The sequence below is a fragment of the Hypanus sabinus genome, chromosome 4, assembly GCF_030144855.1.
Source record: "Hypanus sabinus isolate sHypSab1 chromosome 4, sHypSab1.hap1, whole genome shotgun sequence".
NCBI classification, from domain to species: Eukaryota; Metazoa; Chordata; class Chondrichthyes; order Myliobatiformes; family Dasyatidae; genus Hypanus; species Hypanus sabinus.
This window is the reverse complement of record NC_082709.1, coordinates 155,270,445-155,289,360: the sequence shown is the minus strand read 5'-3', so window position 1 is coordinate 155,289,360 and position 18,916 is coordinate 155,270,445. Positions and strand designations below refer to the sequence as shown.

Genomic DNA, 18,916 nt, shown 5'->3' with positions numbered 1-18,916 from the left:
ACCAATACAATAGGTCAACAGCATATGCAATTTCACGGACTCTTCACTCAACCCTGGAAAATCTGGGCAGTGAAGATGCTCTTTAGCGACTACATTTTGGCATTCCATACTATCATCCCCTCTAAACTAATCACTAAGCTTCAAGACCTAGGTCTCAATATCTTTTTGTGCAATTGAACCCTGGATTTCTCACTTGCAGACCTCAGTCAGTTCAGATTGGCAACAACATCTCCACAAACTCCATCAGCACAAGTACACCAGAAGGCTGTGTGTTTAGCCCCCTGCTAATACTTTATAAATAACGAGGATGAACAGACTCAGCTTTTTCCTCCAGGATTAGAGTGTCTAAAACTTGTGGACATGATTTTAAGGTTGGAGGGTAAAGATTTAAAAGGGATCTAAGGGGGTGACTTTTTCCACACAGAGGATAGTGGGTGTGCAGAACTAACAGGGAGAGGAAGTTGAACAAAACAGGTGCATTTACAACATCTGGAAGATATGTGGACAGGCACATGGAAAGAAAAGGCCTAGATGCAGATTGCACACATGCAAGCAAATGGGACAAGCTCAGATAAACAGCATGGTCAAGTTGGGTTGGAGAGCCTGTTTAACACTTCTCGTGTGCTGCTTTTCTCAGGTTTTGGTTCTGGAGTGTCGGAGGGATAATGGTCTCTTCCAGCTCCAGCAGGCTGAACAGGACTGTACAGTGCACCTTAAGGCAGCCGAAGAGAATATGGGGAGGTGAGTGGATTTAACACACACAATGTCCGATTTGTATGTCGGCATAGTTTTAGCATCACTGTGTATATAATTACACTTCAGTGCCATGTTATAATTATAAAGGGGTGGGCTCCCTGGCCTCTGAAGGTGGTACGCACATGTAGTGATCCCTCTCAGGTGCATGCACAAACACGTCATCTGCTGTTGGCGCACAAAGGAATTTAAACTGTGCACAAAAGGTAGTCACCCTCTACCTCATTGGCACGTTAATTATTTCCCCCATGTTTGTACACAATCACATTTCGTTTTCCAGTTTCTGGGGTGAACGGTGTTAATAATGTGAACTTTGTCATGAGTTGTCTGCAGATTTTTTTAGAACTGGCCTTTTTTTTTGTAATACTGTTTTTACTGAAGAAATTACTCAGTGCGCACATGTGGTTGCCGGACGAAAAGTTGTACAGCACAAGATTTTGCACCCACTGGTCACGTCACATTAGAGGGACTCAGCCAGGATCTATTGAGGAGGTGGGATGCACTCCTATATAGCAGCCTCTGCTGCTTCAGTGAAAATTTATTTCCCAGGACTCAGTACGGTCACTGTTATTGGGAGATTTGTCTGTTCTGCTGAAATCTGAATACAGTTATAGTCAGTTTACCATTGAAACAGCAACTCGATCTTATTCATTTTATTTATTTAGTGATACTGCGCGGAGTCGACCCTTCTGTCCTTTTGAGCCATGCTGCCCCAGCAACGGGTCAGTTCACAATGTCCAACTAACCTACAAACCAGTACACCTTTGGACCGTGGGAGGAAACCGGAGCACATGGGGAAAACCCACATATTCTACAGGAAGGACATACAGAGACCCTTTACACAGAGTGCCGGGATTGAACTCTGAACTCCAGTGTCCCAAGCTGGAATAGCGTCACACTAACAGCTACGCTACTGTGGTGCCTAATTTTCAATTACATAGAACATAGAAATCTACAGCATATTACAGGCTCTTTGGCCCGCAATGTTGTGCCGAACATGTGTCCTACTCTAGAGACTGCCCAGAATTTCCCTGGCGCATAGCCCTCCATTTTTTTAAGCATTCAGCAAATACGCACGTCTCTGCCACACACAGTCCCTGAAACAAGAAAAATGCAAACTACTACAGAAAAAGCCCTTGATAACAACTGCTTTCACTTGTAACACCATTATTGTCCATACGAATGGTAGCGAGAGGATTTTCTCCAAAGCTTTGACAAACCTCTGTCTGGGGCTCACAATCACAACAAGCAAGATTTATACATAAGATTATTATTTTTTAAATTCTGTATCTTCAGACCACAGCAACATATCCACTATGAGCTCTTTTTTTTGCTGAGGTATTTTCCATTTTTGTTCATTATATTCAGTTTTATGTTCTTTAGTCTTTTTCTTTTTCAATCTTTTTATTGAATTTCATACATAGAAAAAAAACATTGTGAAATTGAATAGGTTATGGGTACATTAGACTTAGTTAAATTAGTAATAACAATATCTTATTAAAATATCAGCAAAAGTACATTAATCAATGTAACCTATATTAATTATACATAAAAAAAAACAAGAATAATCATCAAAAGAAAAAAAATTATGTTCTTTAGTCACAAACTTATTTCCACCGTGATTGTTTGTAAACCTATAAAGAAAATAAATATTCCACTTTAATTTCCCACTCTTTTCTCATTAGTCACGTTTTGGTCTTGTTTTTAGTTCTTCAAAAAATCTGTTTCACTTTTTGTTTTTAAGCCAGTAAAAGGGGGCTCTCTCAGTGGCCACCCATCGTAGTTCCACTTCCCATTCCCATATGTCCGTCCACGGCCTCCTCCACTGTGATGATGAGGCCACACTCAGGTTTGGAGGAACAACACCTTTTATTCTGTTTGGGTAGCCTCCAATCTGATGGCATGAACATTGATTTCTCAAACTTCTGATAATGCCCCTCCTCCCCTTCACCGATTTCCATGTCCTTTTCCCTCTCTCACCTCTTCTCCTTGCCTACACATCGCCTTCCCCTTTTCTTTCTTCCATGGCCTTCTGTCTCTTTCACCAATCAACTTCTCTTTACTTCATATTTCCCCCTCCAGGTTTCACCTATCACCTTGTGCTTCTCTCTCCTCTCTCCCCACCTTTTAAATCTACCCCTCAGCTTTTTTCTCCAGTCGTGCCGAGGGGTTTTGGCCCGGAATGTTGACTACTCTTTCCATAGCCGCTGCCTGGTCTGCTGAGTTCCTCCAGCATTCTGTGTGTGTTGTTCACTTGCTTATGTTCAACACTGCTGCACCAACTTTTCCTCTCTTCACCACTCTTTAATAAAAGAAGTGATGCGTAGAAAACTGATTTTTTTTTAACCAGGATCTTATAAACTTGTTTCATAGCTTTGTCTGTAGATCTGGAAACTTGTTTAGTAAAATAAAATTTTGAACAGTCTTATCAAATAAAAGTTATTTAATGTCATTTTTCTCCTAAAGTATATAATTTCAATTGAACTTAGTCGGATATATCACCCCTAACAGTAATCCAGTCATTTGTCCAAATTTGTCTCCTATTCTTGACACAGAGTCATAGTGCACTATAGCACAGGAAATGGCTGTTAGGCTCACCTAGTCATTGCCAAACTGTCATTCTGCCTAGTCCCATCAACTCACAACTGGAACACAGACCTCCAAACCTGTCCCATCCAAACTTCTTTTAAATGCTGCATATGAATCCACAATCACCATTTCCCCTGGCAGCTGGCAGCCTTAACCTATTACCTCTAATTCCAGTCTCACCCGTGGCCAATTTCGCTCGCTCTCCCGAGATTTTCACTCCTTGCTCCATGTTGCTGAGGCTGTGAGACTGCCCTGGCTGCTGGGGTTAGTGTCCATGAGATTTGTGGCGATTTGCCCCACTAATATGCTGAACTCAGACTGAGGCTTTGGGCCTACTCCAGGAGCTCTGCGGATTCAGATCCAACTTGTTTCAGAATACTGTTGCTCGCTTCTTATCGTTTCATGATGTGTTTTTCCTTTCTCTCTCTGTACATTGTGTTGGTCTTTTTTCTTAAATTGGGTTCTTTTGGGTTTCTTGCTTTGTGGCTACATGTAAGCATACAAATCTCAAGGCTGTATAATTTATACATTCTTTGATAATAAATGTACTTGGGCTTTGGACAAAGCCTGTCGTCACTGTCAATTGACTTGACTCTGAAAACTTCACTCCGTCCTGAACTGCACTTTATTTACTTGTACACCAGGAGAACAGCATGGTCTGTCACCAAATTGATCAAAAGTTTGAACAAAGAAATGCCATTGTTTTATACAGAATTGACTAATTGGACACATTAACCAATTGGTAACTTTGTGGATATTCAAATTTCTTATTTGCACAATCAATCACACCACGATAATATAGCTATTAATAGCCAATGGAATCTACATGTAAAAGCCCAATAATACTTAAGAATTAGTAAAGTAACTGACCAATAGTAAGTGTCAAACTAGAATCCATAGTTTGCATCTTTATCTTGTCTTTGTATGCCAAATGGCTCTGGTCCCCTGCTCTGCAAAGTGAAGCCATGCTCTTCAAAGATCTCTCTTGACTGCACACCATCTGTAAACTATCCTTGCCTGGACATTACCTTAACCCTTGCCTTGCCAAAACTTCCATGCTGCATGCATGTACCCCATCTACACCCTCTCACAATTTTGTATACCTCTATCAATTCTCCCCTCATTCTCCTACTCTCCAGGGAACAGAGTCCTAACCTATTTAGCCTTTCCCTACAACTCAGGTCCTCAAGTCACGGCAACATCCTTCTGAATTTTCTGTTTTCTTTCAATGTTTACAGTATGTAAGTCTACAGAAAACTAGATACAGCTAAACAATTTCTCTATTTCAGTACGTACAAACAAGCTGGATGAACTCAGCAGGTCGGGCAGCATCTGTTGACCGCTCATTTCAACGGATGCTGCCCGACCTGCTGAGCTCATCCAGCTTGTTTGTACGTGTTGATTTAACCACAGCATCTGCAGTGTACTTTGTGTTCTCTATTTCAGTCATAGGAAATTTTATGACAATTCCCCCTGTACAAACTGAGAAAAACAGGGAACAATGCTAACATTTCAAAAATAAGTTTTCTATTAACCAGCTTCTCTATACTATACTGTCAATTTTTATTTTACTCTACAAGTTGTAATTTAAATTTGCTTGCTCAATCGCCACTTGCATTTTCACCTGTGATTGTGTCAGAACCATAGAACATTACAGCACAGATACAGGCTTTTTGGCCCTTCTTGGCTGTGCCAAACCATTTTTCTGCCTAGTCCCACTGATCTGCACCTGGACCATATCCCTCCATACACCTCTCATCCATGTACCTGTCCAAGTTTTTCTTAAATGTCAAAAGTGAGCCTGCATTCACCACTTCAACTGGCAGCTCATCCCACACTCCCACTACTCTCTGCGTGAAGAAGCCCCCCCCAAAGTTCCCTTTAAACTTTTCCCCCTTCACCCTTAACCCATGACCTTTTTTTTTCTCCCCTGGCCTCAGTGGAAAACGCCTGCTTGCATTCACTCTATCTATACCCATTATAATTTTATACACCTCTATTAAATCACCCCTCAATCTCCTATGCTCCAGGGAGTAAAGTCCTAACCTATTCAACCTTTCTCTGTAACTCAGTTTCTCAAGTCCCGGCAACATCCTTGTAAACCTTCTCTGCACTCTTTCAACCTTATTAATATCCTTCCTGTAATTAGGTGACCAAAACTGCACACAATGCTCCAAATTTGGCCTCACCAATGTCTTATACAACCTCACCATTACATTCCAACTCTTATACTCAATACTTTGATTTATAAATGCCAATGTACCAAAAGCTCTCTTTACAACCCTAACTACTTGTGACGCCACTTTTAGGGAATTGTGTATCTGTATTCCCAGATCCCTCTGTTCTACTGCACTCCTCAGTGTCCTACCATTTACCTGTATGTTCTACCTTGGTTTGACCTTCCAAAGTGCAATACCTCACAAATGTCTGCATTAAACTCCATCTGCCATTTTACAGCCCATTCCTCCAACTGGTCCAAATCCCTCTGCAAGCTTGGAAAACCTTCCTCACTGTCCACTACACCTCCAATCTTTGTATCATCAGCAAATCTGCTGATCCAATTTGCCACATTATTATCCAGATCATTGATATAGCTGACAAATAACAATGGACCCAGCACTGATCCCTGTGGCACACCACTAGTCACAGGCCTCCACTCAGAGTAGCAATCCCCCACTACCACTCTCTGGCCTCTCCCATTGAGCCAATGTCAAATCCAATTTACTACCTCTCCATGTACACCTAGCGACTGAATCTTCCTAACTAACCTCCCATGCGGGATCTTGTCAAAGGCCTTACTGAAGTCCATGTATACAACATCCTCTTTCCTGGGTAACTTCCTTGAAAAGCTCTAATAGATTGGTTAAACATGACCTACCATGCACAAAGCCATGCTGACTGTTTCTAATAAGTCCCTGTCTATCCAAATACTTGCAGATCCTATTTATTAGTATTTCTTCCAATAATTTACCTACTACCAATGTCAAACTCACCGGCCTATAATTTCCCAGCTTACTTTTTGAGCCTTTTTTAAACAACGGAACTACATGAGCTATCCTCCAATCCTCTGGCACCTGACCCGTTGATATCATTTTAAATATTTCTGCCAGGGCCCCTGCAATTTCAACACTAGTCTCCTTCAAGGTCTGAGGGAATACCCTGTCAGGTCCTGGGGATTTATCTACTCTGATTTGCCTCAAGACAGCAAGCACCTCCTCCTCTTTAATCTGTATAGGTTCCATGACCTCCCTATTTGTTTGCCTTGTTTCCATAGACTCCATTCCAGTTTCCTTAGTAAATACAGATGCAAAAAACCCATTTAATATCTCTCTCATTTCTTTTAGCTCCATACATCGCCGACCACTCTGATCTTCAAGAGGACCAATTTTATCCCTTACTATCCTTTTGCTCTTAATATACCTGTAGAAGCTCTTAGAATTATCCTTCACTCTGACTGCCAAAGCAACCTCATGTCTTCTTTTAGCTCTCCTGATTTCCTTCTTAAGTATTTTCTTACTTTTTTTATACTCCTCAAGCATCTTATTTCCTCCCTGTTGCCTATACATGTTATACATCTCTCTCTTCTTCTTTATCAGAGTTCCAATATCTCTCGAGAACCAAGGTTCCTTATTTTTATTCATTTTGCCTTTAACCCTGACAGGAACATACAAACTCTGCACTCTCAAAATTTCTCCTTTGAAGGCCTCCCACTTACCAATTACATCCTTGCCAAAGAACAACCTGTCCCAATCTACACTTTTTAGATCCTTTCTCATTTCTTCAAATTTGGCCTTTTTCCAGTTTAGTACCTCAACCCGAGGACCAGATCTATCTTTATCCATGATCAAGTTGAAACTAATGACGTTATGATCACTAGAACCAAAGTGTACTCCTACACACACTTCCGTCACCTGCCCTAACTCATTTCCTAATAGGAGGTCTAATATTGCATCCTCCCTAGTTGGTACATCTATATATTGATTTAGAAAGCTTTCCTGAACACATTTCACAAACTCTAACCCATCTAGACCTTTAACAGTATGGGAGTCCCAATCAATGTGTGGAAAATTAAAATCCCCTACTATCACAACTTTCTGCCTCCTGTAATTGTCTGTTATCTCTCTGCAGATTTTCTCCTCCAATTCTTCCTGACTATTGGGTGGTCTATAATACAACCCTATTAATGTGGTCATACCTTTCCTGTTTCTCAGCTCCACGCATATGGCCTCAGTAGACAAGCCCTCCAATCTGTCCTGCCGAAGCACTGCTGTAATATTTTCCCTGACTAGCAAAGCCACCCCCCCCCCCCCCACCCTTCATCCCTCTGCCTCCATCACGTCTGAAACATCAGAACCCTGGAACATTGAGCTGCCAGTCCTGCCCCTCCTGTAGCCAAGTTTCAGTAATATGATGTCATAATTCCGCATGTCAATCCAGGTCCTCAGCTCGTCTGCCTTTCCCACAAAACTCCTCACATTGAAATATACACACCTCAGAAGATTATTACCACCACACACAACCTTACTATTTGTGACTTTGCATGAAGTACTAACATCATTTATTTTTACCCCTATTCCACTATCTACTCTGGCACTCTGGTTCCCATCCCCTTGCAAAACTAGTTTAAACCCTCCCCAATAACACTAGCAAACCTCCCTGCAAGTATATTGGTCCCCTTGTAGTTCAGGTGTAACCCGTCTCTCTTGTACAGGTCCCACCTGCCCCAGAAGAGGTCCGAATGATCCTGAAATCTGAAACCCTGCCCTCTACACCAGTTTCTCAGCCATGTGTTCATCTGCCAGAGCATCCTATTCTTACCCTCACTGGCACGTGGCACAGGCAGCAATCCGGAGATTACTACCCTCCAGGTCCTGTTTTTATACTCCCTACCAAGCTCTCTGTATTCACTCTTCAGGATCTCCTGACTCTTTCTACTTATCTCATTGGTACCGATGTGTACCACGACATCTGGCTGATCTCTCTCCCACTTCAGAATGCTGTGCATGTGATCAGAGACATCCCTGACCCTGGCACCCAGCAGGTAACAAACCATCCGGGAGTCTCTGTCATGACCACAGAATCTCCTGTCTGTAACCCTGACTATGGAGTCCCTTATCATTACTGCTCTCCTCTTCTTCCTCCCTCCCTTCTGCACTGCAGAACCAGACTCAGTGCCAGAGATCCAGCTGCCACAGCTTGCCCCAAGTAAGCTATCTCCCCCCACCCCCCCAACAGTATCCAAATCAGTATACCTGTTTTGGAGGGGAATGGCCACAGGAGAACCCTGCACTACCTGCCCTTTCCCCTTCCCTCGCCTGACGGTAACCCAATTACCTGTGCCCTGTTCCTTAGGTGTAACTACCTCCCGGAAGCTACTATCTATAAACTGCTCAGTCTCCCGAATGATCCGGAGGTAATCCAGCTCCTGCTCCAGTTTCCTAAAACGGTCTATTAGGAGCTGCAGCTGGATGCACTTCTTGCAGGTATTGTTGTCAGGGACACCGAAGGTCTCCCTGACTTCCCACATCCTGCAAGAGGAGCATTCCAACATTCTGCCTGGCATATTCTCTAGTCTGAACTAAAAGAAAAGGAAAACAGAAACTTATCGGAACCTACCCTCGCCTCTGCCTGTTTCTCGCCAAAGCCGACCCACGATGACTCAGACCACTCCAATGATGGCCGCTGTTTATGGCGGTCTTTCTTTTAAACCTTGGCGAGCCTGCGCAGTCTGGCCTCTTTTCCCTGATCGGCTAAAGGAAAAACGACCTTCCCTCCCTCAGCAATGCTTCAGTCTTCCACTCTCAGCCTTTCGCTTTGCTTGTTCTCTCTGACTTTTATCTTTTACAGCCTCTAGAAATTTGGCCACCATCCTTCTGAAATCTGTGTGCCAATGTGGACAAGTTTTTCATCCAGCAAGAGCTATTTTGACTTTCTGATCACTTTAATAGGCACTGTTCATTTTTTTATCTAACAAAATATTCTTGGTATCTAGGAATCCTACATCTGCTTCTGCCTGTGCAACAGCTGATGGTTGGCAAGCAATTGTGGCTGATATAAGAAATAAAATTGATTTTACAAAGGTGAGAGAAATGTATTTGTGCAAGTTAAATACAAGGACCTGTGTTAAACTTGAAATCAATATTTGTCTGAAATGTAGTTCTGTGGTTAGATGCATCTGATTTTTAAATTGCTGAGTCAATGGTGTGGCTTTTGATAACTCTTTCCTCAACAACAGCAGATTTAAACAAAAAACTGGTACAATGAAATATAAACATCAATTGCTACAAACACCATTTAGAGATGTCACAGTCTACAGGTAGGAGTTATATGAAAACATTTTGGCTGTGGGACGATGACTACTGAAACCTGATTGAGATCATTTCTAGTCCAGGAGGCAAAGGGGATTAGAAGATCTCAATGTGATGTAGATCACATAGAGGAATCAGAAGCCTGTCACTACGAGTAAATATGGTCCTGGTTTCATCAATGCACAGACCAAAGCTCTCCTCGGTGAGAAAGTGGAAAGAATGAGAGCAGTGCTGAAGCAGTAAAATGGTAAAACCCAGTTTGTGTCAGGCAGGCGGGTAATGACCTGCAATGGGAAAAGCTGGGGAAATTTAATTAGTCTGTCCTTCCTTAAAAAGATGCTAAAAGTAGGTCAGACACACGTGCGTAATTCAGCACTGTTAAGTCTTCTGTCATGAGCATTTTCACCTGAAGAAAAATTTTGCTTCCTTTCCCTTTGCACCAAATATGCAACAGACATTACTCAGAAGAAAACAAGAGATGTGTGTGGGATATTCATGATATTCACAAAGTTCTGGTGAGCATAGAAACTCTAGTGTCCGCTCCCCAAGGGCTAGAGTTTCCCTGGAAGCATAGCTTTCACCTAGAAGGATATCCCTTTCCTTTTTAACCCTGAGGTACATGGGCCACAAGGAGGTTTGATTCTTGGCTTGTGATGAGTTGCCCCAATCTTCAATAGGTGTTGTAATTGCCCATTGTGTTCATGGCAGTGGAGGGGAAGTTTAGTTACTGCTTTATGAACCTTCCTTCATTTTGTATTGGCCACTGGTCATTACAGTCCAAACTTTTAATCATTCCCTCCATGACACAGCCCTGTGATCACTGTTGTCTGATAATTCTATTTTTTAAAGTGCTGTATAAATACAAGAATTTTGTACATGTCAATTAGTTCATGTTGAGGATGAATGTTATGGAGTGTGACTTGTGCCTATGGAATCACAGCTGTGTCCACCGAGTGCTTGAATCTTTATGACCTATACAAAAGGATGGAATTGCTTCATTCAAATCAAGTACAACACTTATGATTTGATTCAACATTCTTCCTTTCAATTTTCCTCTTCCATCAGAAAGAAAATGCTTTGCAGTAGAAGAAATTAATGCAAGAAGCTTGCACAATATATGTATTGTTATTGATAAGACTTGTTTGTATGTGAAGTGCCAACCTAAGTTCCCGATGATCTGTTTAGTAATAATTTGGACTTTCCTCTTCTTCGTAGAATCAATTTGATGAACAGATAGCTTTGTTGAAAAGTGGAACGAAGCTGAGCATACTTCCACAAATAAAGATACCACCACCACCTCCACATCCTGATGCAGTGGTATGTTCTTTCAAATATACGTGCTTTATTACACGTTGACAGCTAAATAAATTCATTTTGCTCTGAACTCTTTGGCTTGTGATCACAGAAGGCATCCTATCAAATTGCCCAATATTGCAAGAAATTGCAGAGATAAGGACACAGTCCAATCGATCACAGAGATCAGCCTTCCCTCCATGGACTGCATCTACACTTCCCACTGCCTAGAGAAAGCAGCCTACATAATCTGTGAACCCTCCCACCCCCGGTTATTTTCTCTCTCCCCCCCCCCCCCCATTAGACAGAGTATACAAATGCTTGAGAACATGTGTCACTAGACTCAAAGGCAGTTACTATCCCTCTTATTATGCTCTTGAAATGGATCTTTCATATGTTAACCACTGATCTCCCAGTTTACATTGTAAAGGCATTTGCACTTGGTGTTAGACAGTAGGTGCAGGAGTAGGCCATTCAGCCCTTTGAGCCAGCACCGCCGTTCAATGTGATCATGGCTGATCATCCACAATCAGTACCCTGTTCCTGCCTTCTCCCCATATCCCTTAACTCCGCTATCGTTAAGAGCTCCATCTGACTCTTTCTTGAAAGTGTCCAGAACTGGGTTCCACTGCCTTCTGAGGCAGAGTATTCCATAGATCCACAACTCTCTGGGTGAAAAAGTTTTTCCTGAACTCCATTCTGAATGGCTTACCCCCTATTCTTGAACTGTGGCCTCTGGTTCTGGACTCACCCAACATCGGGAACATGTTTCCTGCCTCTAGCGTGTCCAATCCCTTAATAATCTTATACGTTTCAATCAGATCCCCTCTCATCCTTCTAAATTCCAGTGTATACAAGCCCAGTTGCTCCAGTCTTTCAACATATGACAGTCCCGCCATCCCGGGAATTAACCTCGTGAACCAACGCTGCACTCCCTGTTGCCTGCGCTGTACTTTTTCCATTGACTATAACAGAATAATCTGCATTCTTATAGAGTTGCAGAGTCATACACCATTGAAACAGGGCATTCAGATACTAACCTCGACACATTTTTCCATGCTTTGCTCATATTCTTTTAACCAGGGGTTCCCAACGTGGGGTCCACGGACCCCTCAGTTAGTAATGTAAAAGACTCTGGAGGTCTTTGCTTTACACCTTTCCTACCCACATGTCTGTGCAAGCACCTTGTAAGTGTTGTTAATGTGTCTGCTATTCTATTTTAACTTTTCACTATCTTGATGTATTTATATATGGGATAATCTGTCTGGATGGCATGTAATGTAAGCTTCCACTGTTTCTTGGTAATGTGACTAAAGATTCAGTGAAACCTCAAGTGCTGTTTTCTTATTTTCAGATGAAGCATTTTCTGGAACAACATTTACAAATGAAATCAAACTATTGGCAGGCTGGATCTGGACAATCCAGTTCTGCTAATGGAAGGTCCACAGTTGTCAAGGCACAGCCAGAAGTTTCGATATCTGGACCGGAACAGGTATGCATGTTGTCCTCATGACGATGGGAAAATTCTGCAAATATTCTTACGGTCTTTGAAGCAGATGGTGGCAAATGATCCATTGACATTTCCCTCTAAGTTATATCCTGCCATTGTTAACAGTCTTCCAGAAGTGTCTCCAACAGTTCCTTAATGGTAAACACAAGTAAGTCTGCAGATGCTGGAAATCCAAAGAAAAACACAAAAAGTGCTGGAGGAATTCAACAGGTCAGGCAGCATCTATGGAAATAAATCAACAATTAGCGTTTTGGGCCAAGACCCTTCCTCAGGACTTAGGAAGGGTCTCAGCCCAAAACATTAACTGTTCATTCAGTTCCATGGAGGATACCTGACCTGCTGAGTTCCTCCAGCATTTTGTGTGAGGGCTTTTGTAATGACTTTTTCTTAGACTTTAGCTGAATGCTTCTGATCTTGACTGATGTGCATGCCATGGATACTTCAGTGTGTGATGAATGTTTGAGATTAACTGCAGCAAGCAACCTCTAGTTTCAGTGGCATTACCTGGATGACAACACCTTAAGTATTAGGCTTTAAAAGATGGGAGGAAAATCTCATACATTCAATAGTTTAGTTAACATATATGCAGATTACTTCTGTTAATCCTGAGAACAGCCTGCTTGGTGCTGAAATGGCGATGGTTTAGAGCTTCACGTTCCTAGGCATAAACATTACCAACAGCTTGAGTTGATCCAATTGTTTAGATGCTCTGACCAAGAAGGTACACCACTAATTCAATTTGCACAGAAAGCTAAGGAAATTCAGCATGTCCCTATTGGCCATCACAGCTCAGTTTTGCAACTGTTCTGCCCAAGACTGCAAGAAACTGCAGGAAGTTGTGGACACAGTTCAGTCTCTCTTCCATGGACTCTGTCTACACTTCCCACTGCCTTGGACATTTTCACCCTGGACGTTCTCTCTTCTCCTTCCTTCCACTGGGCAGAAGGTAATAAAAGTTTATAAGCACACACCACCAGGCTCAAGGATAGTTCCTACCCCGCTGTTATAAGATTATTGACTGGACCACAATGAAATTGAACTCTTGACATCACAATTTTACCTCAGCATGACCCTTACACCTTATCGTCAACTGGAAGGCATTTTCTCAGAAACAATAACATTATGTTCTGCATCCTGTCTTTTCCTTTGTACTACCTTCATGTACTTATGTTTTAAAATAATCTGTATAGATGGCATGCGAAGCAGTGAGGTTTTTACTCTATCTCGGGACATGTCACAATACTATTAACTACCAATTACATGAATCCCTAGATTCAAGTGGCTGCCCCAGCATCCAACCAAGTTGTAGCCTGGCACACTGGAGCAGCAGCAAGGGAAGTGGCATCAACAGGAGGAATCCGTGGGAAAAACAGCTTTGAAAGAATCATGGAGAAACTCTCAACATATTACCCACAATTTACACGGTAAGTATCAGGGGCTAAACTGCAAAGTTCAGTGGACTGCATCATAATAGTTTCAACAAGTACTTTTCTCCCACCACTGCACATTTGATTCTAGCTGGTGGAACATTGTTTGTGTTTTATCTCAGAAACTTGCAAAATTAATTAATTTTGTGTTTGTGTTTTAGAAGTTCACTGACAGATTATCTGAAGGAAGTGAGGCTGTCGAATGGTGGATCCCTGTCTGGATTATCATATGATGAAATTATAAATAAAGTCACTCGATTAGTGGAGTCAAAACTGTCTGCGGTAACTGTGTGATTGCTATTGAGGCAACAATGGAGTATTATACAGCTTTATTTTATTTATTTAAAGAGTTAACATTTATCTTTATCCTTTGTCTTTCTGCATTTCAGAGGAGTAACAGAAGTCAGAATAACCCCCCTCAGACATCTGTCTGGCATTCATCTAGACAGCAGGGATTTAAGCCCTGGGAAGGAGCTACAGCCTTGGTAATCTGCTAAATACTGTGTTTATAAAGTTAATTATCACCCCCACCCCCAAAATATAACCTTTCTTTAAATAAAGTTTTTACCACTCTCCACATAAAAAATCTCTGTTGAAAATCCCACCAATGCCAGTTTAGGCAATAAGAATTCCAAAAGTTTTATGGATGAAGGAAACCCACAGGTTGTAAGTATAAATTCTAATCTGTACCTATGGATCATCTCCATGAACTATTTTACAAATTACAAAGCTTAAGGTGAATTTGATGCATCAGAGACTATATATAGATGCAAGTTCCTGTGATAGGGCAGGTCTGCAACGGTAATTTCATCCTCTTCCCTTCTGCCAGTAGCCCGGTAATTCTCACGAGCTCTAGCAGTGCTGACGCTATGCTCGTGCTTAGTGGAAGAGTTTGCATGTTGGGGGATGGGGAATGGTGCTGGCTCCTGGAAAATGGCTGTTTGATCGATTTCATTGCGCGATGCAGTTGTCTGCTTATTGTGACAAATGTATCTGTGAACATTTGTGATCGTGAAGGAGGATGGGAATTCCTGTATTTTGGTTTTGTGTAATTGTTCCAGGCCCACATCCCTACATTCCATAGAGTGGTCTATCCCTTTTTCCCAGAGTAAGGAGATTCCTTAATTTTCTTGTGTGTGTGAGAGAGAGAGAGATGAGAATTACTTCAGACTGATGTTTTGCAGCTGAAGTCCTAAAGGTTTGATGCTCTATATCTGTACTTTCTCTTTTGCCATTTTTTTGTTGTACTGTCCTAAAAGTTTTCCATCTCTTGCACACGATAAACACCTTTGCATTGGATGTGCTATTGTGGCCTGTCATCTGATTTTTTTAAAGTCCTCACCAAAACCCAACGGCGTGATAGCTGCTGCAGTGGTGGGATGGTAAACCACAAGAAAATGAGGGTGCTTTTAAAAAAAAGACTGGTTTGCACTCACAGATGACAGCTCCTTTTTCAGCCATGCATGAAGGACCTGATGATGAGCGATGGGATCCTTCAGACTCGGAAAGAGAGGGGCATGCAGCCTCAGGTGCTCAGCTGAAGGCCCGGGAGTCCCTTACCATCCCAGCGGGTCCACTCTTGGATAGATTCCCAATTGACCAGCAGGAATGGCTGATTGAGGAGTTGTGGGAGCTGAAAACCCCACAATCAGAGGAGGGGAGGAGAACTGGTAAAGCTCCTGCTATGGGGGATACCCAGCGTTCACTCAAGATCTGCAGTAAGTTCCAGCCCAAGGCTACCCCTACCAGCTCCCAGGTACTCTCTCCAGGCAGGTGAAAGGGGGTGTAATGCAGGAGGCCTACTCTGCGATGGATGAGGAGGCATCCAACCAGTATCCTCAGCTGGAGGAAGCTCTCCTTGCCAAGCTTGACGTCTCTCCGTAAAGCTACCGGTTGAAGTTCCAAGCCTGGCCGACACCACCGAGGGAGTCGCTGAAGGACACCTTACCACTGCCTGAAGAGACAATATAGCCAGTGGTGAAGTCAGAGCCCAGGACCAAGGATGATATCGGAGAGGTCATCGTGCTAGAGTAGCTGCTGCATGTCCTGCCAGGAGATGTCTGTATCTCGTAAAGGAACATGAACCTATGAATGGTTTAGCTGCAGCCCACCTGGCTCAGCAGTACCTGAATGCCTGGCGAGGGGTGGTTTGGCCAGTTTCAGTCCAGCCACCGGAGGAGAGTACAGCTGCTGAGAGTAAAGCTACTCGGGGCCTACGAAAGTTACACCTGGGTCGACACAGGAGAAAGACAGTGGGAAGACCAAGCCTTTAATTTGCTGCTTCTGTCAACAGCCGGGCCACAAAGATTCTTCTTGTCTCCTTAAGCACCCAACCACCTAAATTGTCTTCACTCACATCTCTTCCATTTCATACACGTCTGCCTTCACCCCTTCCTCCTGCCACCACATCAGGGAGAGGGTTTCTCTTGTCCTCATCTATCAGCCTCGAGAGTCTAGCACATCATTTTCCATTAAGTTCAGCCACTTCTCCAACAGGATCCCTCCCCTCCCCTTTCTGCAGGGATTGCTCCTGATGCGACTCTCTTGTCCATTCGTCCTTCCCCACTGATCTCCCTGGTATTTACCCACTGGTACTTACCCTTGCAAGCAGAACAAGAGCCACACCTACCACGACACCTCCTCCCTCAACACTATTCAGGGCCCCAAAACAGTCCTTCCAGGTAAGACGACACGTCACCTGTGAGTCTTTTGGGGCATCTGCTGTATCTGGTGCTTCCAGTGCGGCCTCCTCTACATCAGTGAGACCTGACGTGGACTAGGAGACCACTTCACTGAGCACCTATGCTCCATCTGCCAGGAAAAGCAGGATCTCCATGTAGCCACCCATTTCAATTCCACTTCCCATTCCGAGATGTCAATCCATGGCCTCCTCTACTGCCACAATGAGGCCACCCTTAGGTTGGAGGAGCAACAACTTTTAGACAACTTGGAGGTAGCCTCCAACCTGATGGCATGACCATCGATTTCTCAAACTTCTGGTAATTGCCACCCGACACCCCAATTCACCATTCCTGTTTCTTCCCCCTCCCCATCCTCATCTCCTTACCTGTTCATCATCTCCCATTGGTGCTCCTCCCCTTCCCTTTCTTCCATGATCTTCCACCCTCTCCTATCAGATTCCCCCTAGTCTAGCCCTTTATCTCTTTCACCCATCAACTTCCCAGCTCTTTACTTCATCCCTCCCCCTCTCCCGGTTTCACCTACAATCTTGTACTACTTCCTCCCCTCCCCCCACCTTTATCTGACTAATTTTTTTTTCCTTTCCTGATGAAGGGTCTCAGCTCAAAACGTCGACGGTACAGTACTCTTTTCCATAGACGCCGCCTGGCCTGAGTTCCTCCAGTATTTTGTGTTTGTTGCTTTGGATTTCCAACATCTGCAGACTTTCTGGTGTTTGTGTCTGTCAAACCACTGTTATGTTCCTCGAGAGAGGGAAGAGACAGAGCTGCAGGCTTGTGAACACTCTTAAGGGGAAGGGAGAATATATGAGAAAAAATGAACTTCCTGTGGAAGTGAATGGGCAAACTCTTCACTGGGAGTGTAATTGAGAGAGTTTTCCCTGCCAATGTTAACTATTCTAAATGTGTGCAAGTGTACTGTGTGTCTGGGGATGTTAAGCTCACAGATCTTACCCTTGGCATTGATGATCAGGTCTTTTGTATGTGGGAGCGGTTAGCAAATTGCCAAAGGTTATTGTTTGTTGGCTGGGATTTGCCTGTGTTGTCCAACTTTTTGCAGAAAACTGAACCTGGTAGCACTGTGAAGCTTTCATGTCCTGTGTTAACAGAGCTCAGACCAAGGCAGGATTTGACTGCCGGGTTCTTTTACCCATCCCCAGTGACGAGTAGCTGGCCAAATGACACGATTCTTGAGGTTTTGAGGAAGATAGGTCCTATGTCGTACGAAGTGTCCCATCGAAAGAAGGGCTAAATGTCCCAGGTCAACCGTGTTAACCTCTTGAAGGAGAGGGAGGAGGCTTAGACGTTCCTGACGATCCCACCATCCCACCTTGTTTAAACTACAACCTTGACGTACCAACTTGATCAAACACACCATCTGTGTAAAGGATGACTAACCCATTCATAAGAGACCATACAGTGTTGCCACAAGTCATTTCTTCCTCCCCACCACCAGTAGCCCCGTAATTCTCACGACCTCTGTCTGGCAGTGCTGACGTTGTGCTCATTGGATGCACATGCTCAGTTGAAGAGCTCATTTCGGGGAATGGGGAAGAGTGCTGGCTCCTGGAAAATGATTCATCTTATTGTGCAATCTCATTGTGATGAATGTATTTGTGGACATTTGTGATTGTGAAGAAGGATGTGTCCACATTTACAACACAGTCAGAAGGGATGATCCTTTTTCTCCTAAAGGGAGCAGATTCCTCCTTAAAGTGAAGAGAGAGCGATTGAGTGTGGTAAGGTGTATTACTTCAGACTGATGTTTTGGAGCTGTAGTCTTCAAGGTCTAATGCTCTATATCTGTCTTTTCTCTTATGTCATTTTTTGCTAGTTCAATTTTTTTTTGCACTTTCCTAAAAGATTTCCAAGTCTCGCACACAATAAACACCTTTGCAGTGAATGTGCTATCTGATTTGTTTTTTTTATTAAGTCCACGCTTTCAGAAGGGCACTTGACCCTCACCAAAGCCCAACGGTGCAACAGTTCCCATTCAGACTGAGTTACCTCCCACTCTGAAATGACATGGGAATTTGGTTTCCCCAATCATTAGACACTCAGCAAAGATGGTGTTCCTCATCTTCCATTTGGGCAGATAAAATATTTCTGTATCTAGTAATTCTGGCCTTTATTGCAAAGAGAACAGAATGTAAAAATTAGTACAAGTAAACATAGAGCATGCCTGGAACACAGAAATTGGTGAGATTTCAGTGAATATTATTTGCCTTCTGGATGATTGCCTTCTGTTTCACTTGAGGAGAAGTGAAACAGGTCACTGGAATTTATTTAAGAAAAGGGAAATTATTGTTTTGAAATGTAAGATTTTGGAGGAAGTTT

General features: G+C 43.0%; 2 protein-coding genes across 8 annotated transcripts in view; one reads left to right on the top strand and one right to left on the bottom strand.

Moving 5' to 3' along the window:
- Positions 1 to 18,916, bottom strand: part of si:ch73-264p11.1 (uncharacterized protein LOC100000923 homolog) — a 210,698-nt gene that overhangs the window by 152,727 nt on the left and 39,055 nt on the right. The gene's annotated exons all lie outside the window — the stretch shown is intronic.
- Positions 1 to 18,916, top strand: part of LOC132393369 (E3 ubiquitin-protein ligase DZIP3-like) — a 100,008-nt gene that overhangs the window by 78,175 nt on the left and 2,917 nt on the right. For all 4 annotated transcript variants that reach the window (XM_059968490.1, XM_059968489.1, XM_059968487.1 and 1 more), the window contains exons 24-30: positions 638 to 741; positions 9,335 to 9,422; positions 10,866 to 10,967; positions 12,298 to 12,435; positions 13,726 to 13,877; positions 14,042 to 14,162; positions 14,270 to 14,365. In XM_059968490.1, coding sequence (XP_059824473.1) covers positions 638 to 741; positions 9,335 to 9,422; positions 10,866 to 10,967; positions 12,298 to 12,435; positions 13,726 to 13,877; positions 14,042 to 14,162; positions 14,270 to 14,365 — 801 coding nt within the window. The remainder of the gene's footprint in view (positions 1 to 637; positions 742 to 9,334; positions 9,423 to 10,865; positions 10,968 to 12,297; positions 12,436 to 13,725; positions 13,878 to 14,041; positions 14,163 to 14,269; positions 14,366 to 18,916) is intronic.